The sequence below is a fragment of the Notothenia rossii genome, assembly GCF_949606895.1.
Source record: "Notothenia rossii genome assembly, chromosome: 9".
Classification (NCBI taxonomy): domain Eukaryota; kingdom Metazoa; phylum Chordata; class Actinopteri; order Perciformes; family Nototheniidae; genus Notothenia; species Notothenia rossii.
This window is the reverse complement of record NC_136907.1, coordinates 76,039,126-76,059,623: the sequence shown is the minus strand read 5'-3', so window position 1 is coordinate 76,059,623 and position 20,498 is coordinate 76,039,126. Positions and strand designations below refer to the sequence as shown.

Here is a 20,498-nt window from a genome sequence, read left to right as displayed (position 1 = left end):
TATAGCACATTTCCACGCAAGGAAATTCAAGGTGCTTAACAAAAAACATAAACAAATATGAACACAAACAAATATATTATTAAAATGCCTTTAAACACATTCAATTCCAGATAGATCTGAATATTAAAATATAGGAATCGACCTTAAATAACCTTAATGTCTTCCAACATATCTATTAAACTAAAGGTGGGACAAGATAGCAAATACAAGAACAAAGTAATGTAAATTCAAACAATACACATAATTTATTTAGTATTGCATAAGTCTGCAATAATACATATCTGGCAGATTTCATAGCAATTTTTGACGTATTTTTGTGTTTTCTTTCTACGGTGAATCACATGTTTGCAGACAAGAGTAATGTTGCCATCTGCTGGCATGAAATGCAACAACACTTTAAAAATAGCAAATGTGCAAAATTATGTATTTATTCCAGCATTTAGGATGCATTTTCAAGCGTTTTCTAAACAAACAGGTAAATGTCACATTAAGATAAGCCTTAACCTGGCTGTTAGTACTTATCCATTTCCCAAAAGCCTACATTATTAAAAAACTGTAATTGAAAGACCTACAATACAAAGTCTATATTCCCAATGTCATGTTTCCTATGTATCATGTCATTCTGATTTAAAGGTACAGCACTGTGGATGTAGTGTGCTAAATTCCTTTATTTAGATCTGACAGTGACCCCAGAGCCACCATCTGTCCCTCTGCATGCCAGGAGAGGTCGTACTGTTCCCCTCGACCTGCTGTTGTCACATGGCCTGGTCCCTCCTCTAATCTCTAACAGTGGGATGAATGACTGATTCAGCAATATGTGAATGAGGTGCCTTCAGGTGCTGGGTTCATGTAAAGCGCTCATGTCAAATATGCATAGGTTGCATTACGTGTTTTGTATATTGCAATTCCATATAGCTGAAATCCCCACTAGATAGATGGATAGATAGATGGATGGATAGATAGATAGATAGATAGATAGATAGATAGATAGATAGATAGATAGATAGATGGATATATAGATGGATAGATAGATGGATATAGATAGTTAGATAGATAGATACTTTATTGATCCTAATTTGGGAAATTATTTTGTTAGAGAAGAAGCATGAATGTGTTCTAATACCATATACTTGTTATGGTGTAAAGCCAGTTATCGTAAAAAAACTATAATTGTATTGGAATTGTTAACATATTTCATACGTTTTGCATATTCTCGTGAGGAACAACCATTTCTAGTTTTAATTATATTTCAATTTCCCACCTGATTTAGTTTACAATCAATTCATTTAGCAAAACTCTGTCATGTTCGTCTAAAAAATGGAGTCAGGGTCCCTCCTCATCCCACATCTTACCCTCTGGTCCTCCTCCTCCTCCTCCTCCTCCTCTTTGGCTTGTCCTGCAGAGGACTGAGGCTCCAGATGGTGGAGGGCCAGCAGCAGAAGGGGGACCCTCGGGGGGGGGGGCACAGAGGCCTGACAGCAGGGAACCATGTGACCTGAGCCAGACAGCTCTTTAGGACAAAATTAGCCCGGGATGCACGCTGAACAATGGCGTGCTGGTAATACCATCAGAGAGGGGTTTGAGAGCCGTATGCCCTCCGCAGATTAAAGCCGGCCTGATTTATATCATTTCACAATCCTTTCAGACAAAGCGAGGGGTAAAATGTATCAGAGGTTAAGCTGCAACAACCTTGTTCCATTCTTAGTGCCTATTAAGTCATAACAGATTAATTCTGCACATAATATGATTACAATTACGAAATATAAGTGTAAATACTTACTCTGCAACTATAGCCACTGTTTCAGCCTCCATTGAAGAAAGACAAGATGGTTGTAGTAATGTCACTGAAAACATCAGAGGGTTTCTTATAGGGGCAGTTACACCATAATGACAGGGTGGACGGCAATTTCAGGGACACATGCAAAATGTTCAATATGATTATGAAAATAAAATATACAGGATCAAAATTACTCGTTTTCTCTAATAACTTGTTGTGGACAATAAAACCATATATATTTTTTTGTATTTAGTATGATTTAACCACTTATTACACACACTGTTAGCAGGGCAGTGTGTGGGACATGCCAACATCACGTACATCCAATGAAAAAACCCGGTATAAATTGAAGGAAACACATTTCAAGAGACTTATCATTGTGCTGATATGTGTGTAAACGTTTGGCCATTTATAATAAGACCTCAGTTTCATTATTCTGCTACATTTTTATGATGACTGAGTGATTCTGACGAGGACACCAACGTTACTTTATAGTGATGTTGACTCTGCAGCTTAAAGCCGGCCTGTTTGTTTGATTTCACTCTCCTTTCAGACAAAATGAGGGGTAACATCTATCAGAGGTTAAGCTGCTACAATCTCTTTCTATTCTTATTGCCTATTAAGTCATAAAAGATTCATTCTGCACAGAGAATCTTGGAGATATATTGTCCTGACTTGTGTTGCTCTTTTAGTAGGACTTCCATGCTCGAAGATTCAAGGCTTTTATTGTCATGTGTACATAGCTGTAGTGTAGATATGTCAATGAAAATCTTAGGTCACAGGCTCCTCCAACAGTGCAACACAATATAACAGAATAGAGATCAACATCACATTTCTGTGGTGCGTTTAAGCATCTTAGATCATGTAGAACGATGCAGAAATGCACATCTGCATCCAAAACATGTTTCTGTGTGACACCAGTCGGATAAATCAGTGTTAAATAGAAATAGATTTAAAGGACTTTTACCGAAGAGACATTGTTACATAGCATATTCAAAGTATTTATGATTGGATTGATCAAGAGTTGGATAACAAACTTAAACATAGTTTTCTCTTTGAAGGAAGGTTATGTCAGAGGGGGTTTGAAAATCTAATTATAGTGACATTAGTAACTGTCTGATAGCACCACTGAGGTCTCTAATGATCCACTTCTAGTCAATTAAGTCATCTGAATAACTTTGCAAATCACAAGCACGACTGAACCTGCCGTATTAGGCGCTTTCACATCGGAGTACTTTTCCCAGGAATAATGCCGATAGTTCCTGTGTTCACACCAAAAAGATAAGGAACTAGAACTTTTTTTCACGAACCTTTTCACCCCTTTTTAGCTTTTTAGTCCATGCTAGAGAGCCTTTCCTGGGGAGAAAAAGGTTCCTATGTCTGATTGGCTGGGCGGATTGCAAACCACGCCCCGTAAAACTGGGAAAGGTTTTGTGAAGCCGCCATTTGATTATCCTCGCATTAGCATTATTAGCATTAGCATTAGCCCCGCGCACCAACGGAGAGAGACTAACTGATGGCAACACAAAATAAAACATGGGAGCGGTGGAGATGAGGAGGTGTCGACGTTCTGGCGATTTACTCGGAAGGCTTCAGTAGAAGCTGCTGGGAGTCCCAGCAGCTTCTACTGAAGCCAGTCCCCAACTCCGGGGAAGTCCCCGGCCTTGAATACGCCGTGAAGTTGTTTGCGGCCTGCCAGTAAACCCAAAGCAGAAAAAGAAGAAGTGACGTCAGCGGCTTCATTTGCTTAATCCTTCCCCAGGAACTTATTCCGGTGTGAACCATAGACTGTATATATAAAGGTGTGAACGCGATCTGTACTTAGTTCATGAGAACTAAAGAGCTCTCATGAACTAAGTTCTGATTAACCTTTGTGGGAAAAGTACTGTGGTGTGAAAGTGCCTCTTGGGACCCGATATCGTTTGCGGGGTCCGTTTCTATCGTTTTGTTACGGCCTTCAATCAATCAATCAATGTTTATTTATATAGCCCAATATCACAAATGTTACATTTGTCTCAGTGGACTTCACAGTTTGTACAGAATATCAGTATGACAATACGACACCCTCTGTCCTTAGACCCTCACATCGTACAAGGAAACACTTCCAGAGAAAACCCACAGTTTAAAGGGGAACATGGGAGAAACCTCAGGGAGAGCAACAGAGGAGGGATCCCTCTCCCAGGACGGACAGACGTGCAATAGATGCCGTGTGTAAATTGAAAAGATAATACATTTGCAACATAGGTAGTCCAAATGTTTTGAAATGCATGTGTGTATAATAAGAAGATGAATCCACGAGGATATCCATCCAGGACTTATGATCCAGGACCGCAGCCACGACTCAAGATCCAGGACTCGCAATCCATGACACAGGACCGCAGGATCATCCATGACTCCGGATCCCGGCGTATATAGACACCAAAAAGAAAGAAATTTGGGGAAGCTGGGTTAATCGGAACATGAGAGTACACAGGTATAGACAGAGAGAAGGAAGAAGTAAGATGTCCCCCGACAAACTAAGCCTATATCAGCAAAACTAGGGGCTGAATCTAATCAGCCCTAACTATAAGCTTTATCAAAAAGGAAGGTCTTAAGCGCACTCTTAAAAACAGATAGGGTGTCTGCCGTCCGAACACAAACTGGAAGCTGATTCCACAAAAGTGGAGCTTGATAAGAAAAGGCTCTGGCTCCCATTGTACTTTTAGAGACTCTAGGAACAACCAACAACCCTGCATTCTTGGAACGCAATGCCCTAGTAGGACAATAGGGTATAATGAGTTCTTTAAGGTAAGATGGCGCCTGCCCATTAAGGGCTTTGTAGGCGAGAAGAAGAATTTTAAATTCTATCCTATGTTCTATAGCCTTGTGTAAAGGAAAGGGCTATACGCAAGAGAAACTATGCAGATACAACCCGTATCGTCCTCGTGTAAATGGGGTCTAAGTCTAATAAGATAAGATAAGAAAATAAGTACTTTATTGATCCCAATTTGGAAAATGTTTCCGTTGCAGCAGCACAAAAAGACAAGGCATTGTACATTAGAGAAATTAAAAGACTATAAACAATTCCAAATGTAAACATCTCAAATAGAAATAAAATAGCATTAAAAAAGTAGAAAATATACATAAAAGCCGCCGCGTACACACCGCTTTTCCCACTTTAGTTCCGATATAGTTCCGAAATGTCGCGTTCACACCAAAAAGAGCCGGAACTAAAATTAGTTCATGAGTACCTTTTCACCCCCTTTTCAGTCCCTGCTAGAGAGCAGGGTTGCGTTCGAATAGTCCATTTAGCTTAGGAACCTTCCTAACCGAGTGAAATGACCCGGAAGTCCCTCAGTGGCAGCCATGATAAGTGCCGTTCGAATTCTCTAGAATGATAGGAAAGGAGGTTTCAAACTTCCTTTATAACCTCCTTTAGCTTAGGAACCACTGGACCTCCCTAACCGAAAGGAGAGGAGAAAATGCTGCCCCACAATGCCTTGCAGCCGCAGCATTTGACGTCACACAACAGTCGGCCGTTCACGGACACAAACGATTATGACCGAGAAATTATATAATGAAAGTTACGGTGCTTATTAAGCATTTTAACACGTATGTGGTAAGTTGCCAAAGTGCTTTGTTTTGAACGTTCATCAGTATTATAATCAAAAAGAGAAATATGAACGTTAGTTTTTTACTGAAATTATCAAATAAAGTCAACATTTCACTGAGCTATGTGGGGTTTGTTCAACTTTTAAAAGATGTTTGAATGGTGATGTACAAAGTGATAGGTGTTAAAGACTAACGTTTATAATAAATACATTTGTATTGATTTTAAGATATTTTCATAGTTCATAAAATCATACGTATTGGGATCATTTGTATTAATGTGGACCGGAGGGAGAGGGTGACGAGCATAAGTTTCACTTTCATTTTTTATTTCAATTTCAATTTTGGTCATGAAGAATATGTTTCTCTGTTGTTCATAAAGCATAAAACAACAGCATCAGAGCACGGTGCAGAGTCTCTAGATGAGTCCGTCGTTCTTATTATGCATGTTGGAGTCCGTTGTTTCCATAGTTTCCCCACAGCAGCAGACGCACACAATGACATCCGCTGGCGCATCATAAACACGTCGGATACTGAAAGTGCATTCGGATTCTCTAAAGTACCGCAGTCTCTTCTCCAAGTCCTTTTGAATGATCCTATCCACTATCCCTTAACCCTGTGACGTTTCACTCAGAGGTCAAGGAATAGGAGATAAGGTTAGAATTTAGGAGCTGATTTTTAAACTATCCGAACGCAACCCATACTTTCGTGGGAGAAAAAGGTTCCTATGTCTGATTGGCTGGGCGGAATTCAAACCACGCCCTGTCAAACTCCCAAAAAGTTTTGTGAAGCTGCCATTTTATTAAACCCAGCATTAGCATGATTAGCATTAGCATTAGCCCAGCGCAGAAACGTAGAGAGACTAACTTATGGCAACACAAAATAAAACATGGGAGCGGTGGAGATGAGGAGGTGTCGGCGTTCTGGCGATTTACTCGGAAGGCTTCAGTAGAAGCTGCTAGGAGTCCCAGCAGCTTCTACTGAAGCCAGTCCCCAACTCCGGGTACTTCCGGCCGGGGAATCCGGGTGGCAGTATACGCCGTGAAGTTGTTTGCGGTCTGCCAGTAAACCCAAAGCAGAAGAAGAAGAAGTGACGACAGCGGCTTCATTTGCCTAATCCTCCCTCAGGGACTTATTCCGGTGTGAACGCGATCTGTACTTAGTTCATGAGAACTAGGGCCTTTCTCACTTCTCTTATTTTTCATTTCCTCGCTCCTCGGTCTCGGTCTCACCGGAAGTTGATTTGTCTGCGCCATCTTGAGTAGCGTCCCAATGGCCTTATTTTTGTCGGAGGAGCGATAATGGAGGAGCTAAAATCGAGGAACCACCAGACCATCCTCCGATTAAATCCTCAGACACTCGCCCCGCCCCCTTACTGTGTATCGCTCACTGATTGGACGATGCAGCGCATGCACTGATGTGATGCTTTTTGACATGAGAGCAGTTTCCCAGCGGAGTGAAGAAAATACATGAACCTCACGGAGTCACTCCTCAGTTTATACCATCTTTTGTGTCAATTAATGTATCATTTAGTTACAAATATGTGATATATCTGAACAACAAAGTGGTCAAAAATCATTTTATTCATTTTTTGGAAACATTTTCATGATCGCTTTTTTCGTTTTACATTTTCATTTATTATTTTTCCATTCAGTCAGTCATTAAGTGCTATTTAAAATGTTAATGTGCTATATATCCACACAAACAAACAAAGTGTGCAATCCAATGAATGTTAATCTAACTGGGTTTTGATATATAATATCTCTTTTTCTTCTCTCAATTATTTTATTTATTTTGTGCACTCTAATCAATATTAATCAAACTATTGTTCGTTTATACATTTTAAGAATGGCATTGATGATACAAATGTTTGTGTCAGTAAATGTGTACTAACAGAGGCGGGGATGTGTGTGGAAATAACGGGGACAGAGCTGGCTGCTGTCAGACGATCAGCTGTGCAGCGTCATCACAAACGGACGTCGCTTCACGTGACGCTCCGGAGGAAAGGACGTCCCATTGCTCTTAAAACTAATTTCCCTGCTTCTCGTGGTTTCCTTGGCTTGCATCCCTCCATGCTTCCCTAGTGGGAGGGACTAGTCACAGGGAAACGAAGCAAGTGACGGACGCAAGGAATCCATTTAACCGAAGTGAGAAAGGCCCCTAGAGAGTTCTCATGAACTACGTTCTCACGAACCTTTGTGGGAAAAGTACTGCGGTGTGAACGCGCCTAATGGCTAATGCTATCTCCTTCTTTAAAAACAGGCTTTTATAAACCTAAAGTATGTCTTTGTGTTCTTCTTCTTCTCCTTCTCCTTCTTCTCCTTCTTCTCCTTCTTCTCCTTCTTCTTCTTCTTCTTCTTCTTCTTCTTCTTCTTCTTCTTCTTCTTCTTCTTCTTCTTCTTCTTCTTCTTCTTCTTCTGGCAGCTCCTAAACTTCCTCTCAGGTGAAGCTACCAATACGTTGTTTGTTCTGTAGTTAATTACAAAGTGTACTTTGCACAAGTTTTTATTAGACAATTTTTTTAGTAAATCGATTATTTACACAATGAAGCACTTTATTTGAAGTATATGTACAATTGTTAAATATGTAAAAAAGTGTTTTTGCAGACTTGAGTCAGTGTGAGCATTATGACCGCTTGAAGGTTGGTGTGTGAGCTCCAACTGTGTGAAGAATTAAAATAGCCTCCCATCTCCATGCTGGCATTGAACGGTGGAACAGCCCCTTTTAACCAGTCCCCATGTTAACCACACGTACACACACATTCTCACACACACACACACACACACACACACACACACACACACACACACACACACACACACACACACACACACACACACACACACACACACACACACACACACACACACACACACACACACACACCCACACACACTTTCCACATACTTGAGATTCAGTGGCTCCCCTCTCTTTCATGTTCTCATTAAACCTTGCGTTGAGCTCATTTTGGCTTTATGGGCACTTTCAGGGATGGAAAGGGTCCTCAGATCCTTTGCTTAGGTAACGTTAGAAGTAATATTGCCTTAAAATACACAAGTAAAAGTCCTGAATTGAGTGAAGAATTGAAAATCTTCAGTACAAGCATAATGAGAAAAATGTACCTCAAGTATCAAAAGTAAAAGTACTTGGCTGCATACCTGCTTTTTTTCTACAGTATTATATTATCATATAGTATATTCAACCGTTTATATCAATAACAAAAACATGTCACATACTTTTTATGTTGTAGTGTGTCAATGTTGAGACCATTTTTTAACAATTAACTGTGTAAAACACTGGTTAGATAAGTTGTATCATGTTGTCATATGTAAAAGTAACGATGACTGAATGAAGAACAACATCTGCCTTCAAAATATAGTGGAGTATGTATAACATTGGAAACACTCGATTAAAGTTAATGTAATAATAATAATAATAATACATTTTATTTTAGACGCCTTTCATGAAACCAAAGGACACCATACGATTTGTTAAAAATGCTAAGAGGCAACAGAGCATGATAAAAACACAAAGTAAGACAGAATGCTACTCAAGTACATGAGTAAATTATTTACATTCAACCACGTACTATGACCCCCTTTTCAGTCAGGACACCGAGCAGAGACATCTAACTGTTATGTGTGTCTGTCTTTTTGGTTTTTGATTGAAAGAGCCAGAGCAAATATGAAATATAATCCAGCGTCTCATTGAGATATTTCTCACAGTAACCTGGTCCGACGTGTTCCGTTTTATAAATCCATCCATGTGCGATGCAGCTGTTCCTAAAAGCTCTGAAGGATCTGACCTTTTCATCTGAGGCTTTGGTTCAGTTTCAGACCATCAGTTCTGGGGTTTTTTGGGCAAATTTTCTCCATTTATTCTGGGGTTTCTTGGGTGTAACGGTGGAGTCAAATAAGAAAGGAGCTGGTGCACAAAAAGACCTGTGGCTTTTAACAAGGGATGATGTATCATTAGACGCAGAAATAAAATGTATAAAAAGTTATTTAAAAAAATCTGAATACTTGAAAATGGGACTTTGAAGTTGCCCCATTTAAATAAATAAAAATAAATAAACAGTATTTAAATTAAGAAATGAAGTTAATGTTAAAATGCACACATTTTATTCAATATATTATGTTACATTACAATATATATAGTAGTGTATTAAGATATTTTTGCAAATGAAAGAAATATGTTGATAATAGCTATATCATCATTAGATTCAAACTCAAACTATAACACTAATTCATTCCAGTTAAATAAAGTTGGTTACTGTTGAAAGTCTTCTTGTATTTCCCTCCTGTGAGGACAGCAGGTCTGAATGCTGTAATCTGTATGTAATCACTGTAATGCTCTTAATACAACTTTAGCCACTGTGAGTGTGAGATGTGCCTCTCCGCGCGCCAAACACTCCCCATGCTGACCACAGCGGGGGGCCAAACTGCAGCTGGGGCCTCTAATGCTCCTCTGATGCCTTCAGGGACCGCTCGTAAACCGCAACTTCGAAAGTTGGAAGCCTCAGAAGTGATTTGATTCCTTGGCAAGAAGGTCTTTAAGCCACGTGAATCATTATATTCTGGTTTTATGTTTCAGTATTGGTAAGAAATTGTGACTGAAATAATATTGCCTTTATTTAACTTTTTTAATGTTTATTTATTTATTTTTATTTTTAGAAGGAGCAGGTAAAATAAGATTTGCCCTGCTCCTTTCCACACTGCGCTATAAAAAAAATCAGTATACGTGTATATGTTTTGGAAAGTGTACATGTTTTGTTTTAAAATAACTGCCATGTGTGGAATAAACAAACAAATAAATACATATATTATGCTTTTCTTATTGTTTAACTTGCATACATCCAGGGCCGTCCCTCCCTACAGGCCGATCATGCAGACTTCGTGGGGCCTCACCTTGAGGGGGCTTCATCTTGCAGAGGGTGCCTCAACTGAGCCGAAAATGCGGCGTTCCTATGCACTTATGCACTTATGCGGCACAATTAGTGTGGCGCGGCACGGTTTCGCCGCTGCGAGGCTCCACTTTTTATATTGTATTTCGTATTTTGTAATGTCCTGCCTTTTAACAGTAACTTCATAATCTTGATTGTTGGCTGCTCATTTAATAACTATTAATTTTACTAGTTTGTTGTCTGCTCTTGTGCTTTAGTGAATACTAAAGAAGGCCACAATCGCATGAGTGTGAGGGTATTAAAATAAATTGGTCAGTAAGTCAGAGATGTGCAACTATATTTAACTTTTTGTTACAATTTTTTATTTTAATAAATGGTTATGGGAAGTGCCCTTGTTCTCACTTGAGCTCCCGCCCCCCAAAATGTCTGTGCACGTCCCTGTGGAGGAGCTACACTGTAGCTTTGTGCATATCTTGAATCACCTGGCTGCTATATCTCAAAACTGTTAGAAGTACTGGATGTGTATCTTCTAAATTATGTAATTTCTACTTTTCTCTTTAACGTTTTTATGTATGCTTCTTAATTAGTATACATCTATAGTTATCTTTGGCTCTTTACTTTCTGTAACAGATGAACATTTCCCCTCTGTGGGACGAATATAGGTATTGTGGTTTTCTTGCCCTTTGTCATTCATGTTGGACGTTCGTCTCTGATTTCCCAACATTTCCCGAGCGCACCTGAACGCAGCACATGACCGAGCACAGAGGGAGAGAGAGAGGGATTGGGAGCGAGAGAGGGAAGGAGTGAGGGAAGCTAAACAGGTGGTCTGAAAAAACATAGAAAACAATGTCGTCCGGCGGGGAGAAGCGGAAAGACCTTTAGTCCTCGCTTCTCTGAAGGAATACAGCCGAACCGACACTAAACAAACCCATGCTCCTTTTTTATTTCCACTCGGATTCCTCCTTCTCCTCCTCCTCGTCCTCCTCTTCTCGGTTTTACTCCCAAGATCTCGGATATTAAAGCCATGAAAGTCACGGTGTGTTTTGGCAGGACCCGGGTGGTGGTGCCGTGTGGAGATGGGAATATTAAAGTGCACACACTCATTCAGCAGGCTGTCATGAGATACAAGAAGGCCATCGCTAAGGTAAGAAATGGTACTTTGTTTCCGTTGCTGCTTTTGTTTTCCTGGAAACGATGTTGCTACGCTCTGCACGCGCACTCAATATGGCGCTAACTTGGAAATAAATACAAACAAGAGGGAAACGGGTTGCCCGTTTCTGTTGTTTTATGCACTTCTGTTCAGTTTTGGAGCACATATTCTCTGGATGATGGTGTAATTCGCTCGTTTTCCAAGAAAGGCGCACCGCCATTGTGGTCCTTGTGTTTGTAAACCCACAAAAGTTCCTCTGGGATTCTAACTGTGGTATGAACAAAGTGTTTCGCGGTTTGTTGCAGCTTAAAAGCATTCAAAAAGAATGTATTAACACAGATATGCATGCTTGTAGACTTAGTTGTAAGACTGGAGTTCATGCCTCTGAAAGTTGCCAGGAGATATTAGCCTACTAGCAAGTTAGCCTGCAAAAGTAGGGCTGCAGTGATGCGTTCATGGGTCGGTCCAGAGCTTTGGAGCCTGATTAGAAAACAGGAAAGTCCCATCAGCGTTAGTATCCTCTTTGCTCCTACGTGTCTATGAAGAAATACTGTTAAAATGCCTCTTTGTTTGACTTGTAATGAGCCAATTATAGTGGAAGAGAGGGTTAGCTGCAAGAAAAAGCATGTGAGTTAATTTAATCAATGATGCTTCACATGCAAGAGGATCAAAAGCAAGAAGAAAGGCCATTTTCACAAGTTGTTCTGCAATATAGTTTGAATTCAAAAGCATCATTTTCCAAAGAAGAAGCTGGCGAAAAGTTGAATGGCTGCCTGAGGCCCTGCAGGATGGGGAGGGAAACTGCTCCAGCTGACTGGTGGAGGCATGGAGCTGACACATACATCCTGGAGATAAAAGCCAACCTAAGAAAACTTGCAGCATGGTGTCAGGGTAGCATCAGATAACCTTTGAACCAGGGTGGTGCTTTTATGTGCAATGCTCCCTGGGAAGATCAGATGAGATTTGACTCGGGGGGGCACAGGAGCAACATGAACATTTGTCTATTTTTTTCACAAAACCTAGAAATATTTGCCTTTTCACCCATAATTCAATTGAAATGACACGTTTGCGGGCATCTAAAGCACTATATCTTACTCAGACTGCTACCGAATAGCCGCATGCATGTTCAATCATTTGGCTCAAAGTCACTGAGTTATCTTAGTTTACATAATTCATCTCCACATTCAGACTGTATTATTAATAGGACACTTGGATTACAGGAAAGATTCCCAGTTATTCAATAAAATACATTTAGTTTGTCATCCAGCCTTCGTTTAGGGTACACATATGTTAAGGCAGCAAGTTCAAACTGATCAATAATTCACGCTTAGCCCTCCCATGTGCAAACTTTAAGGCATTTAGTTGTAATGATATTGACCTAGAAGTCATACTGTATCCTCCTCTCCTTCTGAATAATTCAGCGTGAGCAGAGAGAAGGAGTGTGTTACTGAGAAGCAGGTGAACAGATGAACCCTGCTGAACTTCTCGCTCCAGCAGAAGGAACTAACTCTTATGTGACTTCATGCAAATTGGGATTTTACTGGTGTGTCCTCATAGCTGTCTGAGAAAAGCCAAGGCGTGTAAACCTTCCCTTGAAAGAGTTCAATTACCCAGTTCAGCAGAGGGGTTTGTAAATAAAGGATTTTAAGAAGTCAGTGTTGCATCTGGGTAGAAGCTCAGATTGCTGTTGTATCTGGTTTTGGGGTAAAGTGTGCAGGATTGAGTCTTCAAACCTGAAAAAAGTTAGCACTTTAGTTAGCCTGAAATAAGGTTTTTGGTTGATACAAGCTTACAAGATTTGAACATTTTGTTCTACGACATAAAATACGGCAGTAAATATCCCACTGGCGAATGTCTGAAGCTTTAACACTTCTTAAAACAGGAATTGCTAACAAGCGACTAAATTAGACTGAGCTTATCACGCTAACATTAGCCACCTTTAGCTTAGCGGTGGAGATGTGAAGTAATTCAACGGTGCTGTAGTTCCTTTTATAGCGTAACGTTAGCTAAATACAAATAGTGTTAATGTGTGGAGATTATCCCGCTGAACTAAACTAAATATCATTAATGTGTGTTTGCGACAGGTCTTATTTGCTGCAATTTTCCAAAATCAAATGCAAAAGTCCCTTGCGATGCTAACATCCAGGTTTACAGAAGCCCGTAATCACTGCACCACTCTCTAATCAGAATGTAGGAGAAGACTCAACCCTAACGTGCTGCTGTTTATTGCTCAGGGTGTGCCTGTGTTCTGTAATGCGGCCACATATTCAATTCTCATTCTGACTTATAGTAGCTTTGATCAAACAATTCAAACCAAATGTAAAAAAACCCATATTTTCTCATGAACTTCTCACCCAAAACACAACTTTCTGCCTCACAATACGACATCCTCGGCGTGTAATCGCATCAGATCTGCGTTTATTGCTGTACTCCCACGCTGCCTATATTTCATCAGGCTGAGGTCGGGCATTTTCGTGTCTCACGTCTAGCGGGTGTCTCAGAAAGCATTGCGTTCACAGATGTTGTGTCGAAGGTCACAGCCTTTTTATGTTCAGCCCGCCTTAATAAGAAGCCTAAATTAAAGTTTGCTTTCCTGCTGTAGTATTTGTATGAACCTTCTTGTAACTTCCCCTGTCATTAGAGAGGAATGCTTCCTGCACAAAATGAAAAACTGGTCCACTTCTGAAGCCGTTTAAACATCTCATAACTGAAATTAGACAGACACTAGGATGCGCCACTGTTTGTTCAAAACTCTCATGAAGAAACTGGACTTGACGGGGATTGTTTTTTCCCTTCTTCAAAGTCTCTTGAGAAGTCAAACGGTGTCTGATTATCCTCCGCTCGTCTTGTTCCTTCCACATATCATAGGGTGGATTCTCACCCATTTGGCTAAGTGTGGCAAGCGTTTAAAATGACAGCCTTGACTGGAAAGCCGTCTGGTGGTTTATTGCTCCAAACCCACAACCCACCTAAGCATCGGCATGTCAGAAGAACCATGAGATATGTGTCTTTCCTGACCGACTGTTCCTAATGCTCAGACAGCTCCAGGGGGATATCAGGTGTCTGCATTGTTGTGTCCACACCGCACATTTCCATTCATAGCTTCCCACTGCTGGAGTTTCCTCCTGAGTAGTCTGGGCTATTGTGTATATATTTTAGGCAGACAGAGTTGACATGACTTTGACCTGGTGCAGATCATAGAAGCAGGGTTTTTCTGTTGGTCTGGTTTACTAAGTGGTTTTCATCAGAAACTTGGAGTCAGATAAAGGGCTATGTTGTTCCTTTTGGCTTACAATTTCAGTGTTGGTGAACCCAATAGGGATTGACTGTCAATATTTCCATTATTTGGTTGTTTTGATATCAGAGAAAGTCCAGTATGAGTGAGAAATGCCCGCCAAAAATGTCCAAGGGCCGAAAAATTAATCCAAGACACACTTTCGGGGGCCAGCTGCTGCTTCTCTGTTGGACTCCGGTACTGCACATTACTCACGAGACGTTGTAAAAAAATAAAATGTGGGGGGTGGGGGGTGGAACGCACTAACCACTCCGCCAACGCCACAGTCACCAACGCCGTGTGGGCCGGATGAGAATGTCTGGCGGGCCGGGTTTGGCCCGCGGTTCGCCAGTTGATGGTCACTGCCCTAGACGGTGTCTTCAAAATTGAATTTCTTTCCGACCAACTGTCCAAAATCCAAACATATTCAATTTAGTCTTGCATTAACAAAGAAAAGCATCCTATTCTCACATTTAATAGCAGAAAAGATGAAACTGGCATTTTAAAATCCTATAATGATATCTTATTATTATTCCAGCTCTTTGTATACACTGAGGTTTCAAGAGGATGAAAACATTCTCTTCATGATTTTGATAATGACATATGCTTACTGTTCCAACAGCAGACACGAAGAGACATTAATCCTATATCAAATTTGACAGGTTGAATAAATAATAATCAATCATCCAAAAATAACCAACCTTAATGGGGATTGCGCTCAGAAAAATCATCAAATTTGAGTTAATCTTGTCCTAATGTCATTGCTCTGTGCTCCAGATATTACTCAATTCATTGCACAAATCACTTATTAATTAGTGTGCAGAAGCCTCTGATGGTGGAGCGCAGTGTTATTTTAACAGCTGTTTTTGATTTAGTCTTTAGACGAAAATGGTTATTAGTTTTAGTCACATTTTAGTCATTCCTATCCTTCGTAGTTTTAGTCAACTTTAAGTCGATGAAAAATGACATTTTAGTCAAAATGTGTCTCTATACTCTGAACGCTCCGTCCCCGGCAGATCTCTGTGTCCGCTGCAGCATGTCTGTTAGGCCCCGCCCCCCGCACACACAGAGACACAGGGAGATCGCTCTTCTGGAGTGAAGAGAGAGGAAATAATGATATTGCAAGTTAGAAACGTAAGATGCATTTTGACAGACAAGATGGACACCTGGGGGAAAATATGCTGCATTTTGAATGTCCGATAGTCCACCATTAACACCTTAGTCCCGTCTCGTCAACGAAAACTAAATATGCATTTCTTCATAGTTTTCGTTATCAAGAATCTATTTTTAGCTCGTCATCGTCTCGTTTTAGTCATGTAAAAAAGGTCGTTGGCGATAGTTTTCGTTGACGAAATTAACACTGGTGGAGCGGGCCTGGAGATAAGCAGTCCTGCATGTTGAGTTAACTGCTGCCATACAGGAATACAGATCAACACGTTCGCCACCAGAGATGTGCCACATCTTCAAAGGAAAAGCTTCAAATTGGCCCTATTTTGTCTAAAAGAGCAACATAATTGCACTTGTTAAAATGACATTGGAGTTTATGATCATGATGTAGGCTCCAAGTCCAAGAGAGCACTAAGTGTGAAGGCCAAAGGGTGTCGAGCGTTCACACTCAGACGTTGGCTCTCGTCGTAACTCAAACCTCCTTCCTCTACTCCTGCAGTTGTTTGTGCCAATCTGTAGCTTGTGTAAAGGATTCAAGGTTTCAAGACTTTTATTGTCATTTGTACAAAGCTACAGTGTAGATGTGTACATGAACATCTGAGGTCACAGGCTCCTCCAACAGTGCAACACAATATAACAGACAAAAAAGTAATACAAATGGAGTAGAACTAGCTCAAGGAGAGTCTATATACAATTAATTGGAATATGATATGCCATGTGTTGACCACAGTTGTCAAGAAAACATTTTAGTGCCCATTCTTGATGGATGCATGGTAGATGACAATACACTGCTGACCGGACCATTATGCAATGCTCTATAATTGAGTTAAACAATATTTACGGACCACAAATAAGTAAAGAAAAAACTGCTTGTTGAGCTAGCGTGTTATTGGCTTCTTTTTACGTCATGTTGTTTGATACCATCTAAAACTAACACACATGGTGTTTTATCATAACTGGCTTCCACGGAGTTTACCTAATTGTCCATAGATGTTTCATTACGTCATCTAGACAGTAGTTTTGTTATCCCATGCATTGGTCGTATTTGTACCAGGCATGTTTTAAACTAACTCTGAATTGTTTATTTGTACCTAAAGTTCGTTAAGCGCAGTATTGTCCACGACAAATAAATAATGTCAGAGAAATAAACCAACACTAAAGGTTACTTTTGGATTGATATCTAATTTCTATATTGATTGAGGCCACCTTGACACAAACCAAGAAACGATATTGGTGTCTATTTTGATTGATAATGGGTAGAGAACAATGCAGAGCTGGACGGGCCCGGGGAAGACAGAGATGAAAGAAAGCATTGTCCATCGACTTGCACTTTATTGTCTGCTTATAGTAAAGCTTTTTATCTCTTGTTTCTTGCTAACGATGCAAAACTGGCAGTTATGATTTTATCAAGAGGGCTTTTACTTTCTATTACATGGTTGTTTTGTTACGTAATCCAGACAGTATTATCCCGCATGCATGAGAGGCATATTTCATGTTGTGAATGATCCAATATTTCAAGTTGATTGACTTCTCATTTCCATTGTGATAGGAGCTAAAGAAACCTCAAATGTGATTGCACTTTTGTCACTAGCTCATTTCAGGTCGTCTGTTTGATCCTCATGTCACCATGCCGTGGGTTCCTGCTTCCAAAACGGGCACAGTGCCGGATTAAAAGCTTCGCTGATGATCCCCGGGCCGCTGACTTTGCCCTTGACCAAACTACTGTGAGAAATGTCCTAAAACATGACCTGGCACAGCCTTTCATTTCCTAAAGGAGACGGGTAGAGAGGCACCGGGGCGAACAGAAGGAAGAAGCCATGTGAAGCTTCCTGTGACAAATTGAAGCACAACGGCTTCATATATTCTTTAAAACGTATGCATACAGATTCATTCTACCTCAAAACCTTTGCGAATAACATTTATCTTGCTAATTTAACTCAGTTATATAAAGTTACTGACGTTACATAAAGGGCTTTGAATCTTTTCTCCTTGTGACATGAGACTTGTTTGTTTTTCTTTCTGCCATTTGATGATGTTGGCACTACAGTGTTTCCCACGGTGCTTTTTTTTGCTGTGCTCTGCATTTTTAAGACTATACAGGGTTCTTACGGTCATTACAAACCTGGAAAAGTCATGGAAATTCAAAATGCTAATTCCAGGCCCTGGAAAAGTTTTGGAAAACAATATTTTTCCAAAAGTTTTGGAAAAGTAACTAAAGTTGCATCAAATATAATTTATATTTTATCTAATCGCTGAAATAGTAATACTATAGTGATAATAAATACTGTATCGTATAGTAATGAAACGTAGAATGGCATTTAGCTGACGAGGTGTTTGGCTGGTGAGAGATTTGAGTTGCTTTAGCCTGTAGAAGCTAGTAAGCCTGCTATTTGATTTGTTTTAGATCGGCACAACATGTTTCATATGCAGACCTTATTTTCCTGTTTCATGTTAAAATAAACCATTTTCAGTGGTACCGCTGAGAAAGAGTCATTTTTTTTGGTCATGGAAAATCAGGTAAAGGTCCTGGAGAAGTCATTGGGGAAAAAGTGTATGAACCCTGACTATATTCTTTGTATTGTTGTTCCGACTCCCTGACCTTAATTCACTGTGAGCTGTCATCCTCAAAAGCATGAGATCATCATGATATTAATGTCATAATAAAAATGCGGCCCTTTCGCCTGCGGGGTTTTCCCAAGAGGAGAGGGAGGGAACATGGCATGGAGTTATTAGCGGTGCAGAGCTGCTGCTTGTGTCTGTGAACGCAGAGAGGGAGGGCGATGTGAAGCAAGAGGCTGCTGACTGCAGAAGTTCTCAGATGGTGGGAAGACCAGTTCTCTCCTTTTGAACTTCATTAACAATTCAGACGTTGAGCTCACGCTGTTCTTCAGAGCTGTTTACAGTAAGAATAACAGCAGAATGCAACGACTTGTTCATGTTCAGATGACACTTATCATGAACTAGTTAGCTTGAAGCATGAAGAACCCTTTGGACTTGAATCCCTAAATACTTGAACAGACGTGAGACTAAACATTTATCCAATAAGTCTGCCATTTTCACTTGGTAAACTCCCAGAACAATGAAACTTTAATAAGACTTTTTTTAGTTGGCTTTATCTTGCCACAACATAGAGTACGACTTGACTTGAACTTCAACTTACGTGAGAAGTGCTTTTCCTTTCCCAATAGTGTGTTAAATGTTTATAACAACACATAATGTACTTAATAATAATTAGATCTGTTGTGTCAAATCAACCCTAACTATCCACACAGATGATCTTTCTACATGGTCCCGCCGTTGAAAAAGGGATACAATTGTAAAGACGGTCTTTATTGTGACTGAACTCTTGACCTTGTTGGGGGGAAGGGGGTGACCAAGCCATCATTAATGAGAGTCCAGATCATAGGACTTAATGACACAGAGCTTAAGTGGTTTACAGAGTGCTATGAAAACAGATTACTTGAACTCTGGCATGGGTCCAGTCAGCGGAGCATTGGCACCCCGACCATGTTGCACCAAAGCCGGCTACATGTAGTTCTGCAGGCCCCAAACACACACAAAGTAGGCCAGAGTCGGCTATTTTTGGGGTGATGGATTCTTCAGAAATTATCACCAGCACTTGAAGTTCTTTTGATGAGTGCCTTCAACACAGGGTGGTGTTTTTGAGGTTGAGTCCCTTCCCCCCCCTCGTTTCGGTTCAGCTGTGGACTTTCTTCCATAAACAAAGGAAGCTTCTGAATGTAAACTGGTGCAGGGAAAAGGATCAAGGAGCTCATAAAAAGTTTAATATCTGCTTGGCTCTGATGTTTTTTTCGTCCACCGTTGTCGACCAGTCCTTTCAGCTTGTAGCTATAGTTTATCTATGAAAGAGATTCTTGGCATGTTTTCCCAGAAGGGTGTTTGTGGGAAAGCCAGGGTTGGATGCTGAGAAACTGTATGGGGGTTTCAGGAGAATACAGTCCTCCTTGTGTGTGTTACGATGATTTAACTTCAAGAACATATAAGGACTTTGGTTAGGCTACATATTTTTCAAGGTAAAGAGATACTGTGTTCACTTTTTGAAGCATTCAACACCATACAAAACATCTGGCATTGCCATGTTATTGAAGTTATTAGCAATTTGAATGATTGCTCACAGAACAGGGTTTTTACCTGTGTTGAGAACACTGCGTTGTATTCATCTTTGTGTTTTTTTCCCCCTGCTCAGGTTGAATTTACTCAGGAGTTTTGTGGTTTGAGCCGCAGCAATATTGAAATAGTCTCAACTGATAGTTATACTAAGCTAGCCAAGCATAACTGAGTAGTCATCAACTTTCACCCATAATAAACACGGAGGTTACGGAAAGCAGACATTGTCTCAAAAGGTACATTGCTCAAAGGAACAATGTCTGCAGCACAAGAATGGAAAGCTTTGAGCTATAAATGTCCTATTTTAGCGAAAACCTGACTGTATTAGGGAAAAATCTGTCTGCCATTCTTTCACGCCCAACCACATCGACTGAGCTGTGAGACTGGCAATCACACAGCATCTGGGAATACTCCGAGCTCAAACCCTTTACTTTACTTCAAAGCTGCGACTTAACGGTACATTTTCTAATTAACCAACTATTATTATTACTTATTGACTTCTAGGAAATCT

At 40.3% G+C, this 20,498-nt stretch overlaps 1 protein-coding gene across 1 annotated transcript in view; it reads left to right on the top strand.

Annotated features, from left to right (window-relative positions):
• The first annotated feature begins 10,984 nt into the window (after positions 1 to 10,984).
• The window catches only part of LOC307020228 (partitioning defective 3 homolog), a 338,003-nt gene continuing 328,489 nt past the window's right edge, over positions 10,985 to 20,498 (top strand). The window contains 1 exon segment of the mRNA XM_079651459.1: positions 10,985 to 11,412. Within this exon segment, the coding sequence (XP_079507585.1) occupies positions 11,293 to 11,412 (120 nt within the window). The 5' untranslated portion in view covers positions 10,985 to 11,292.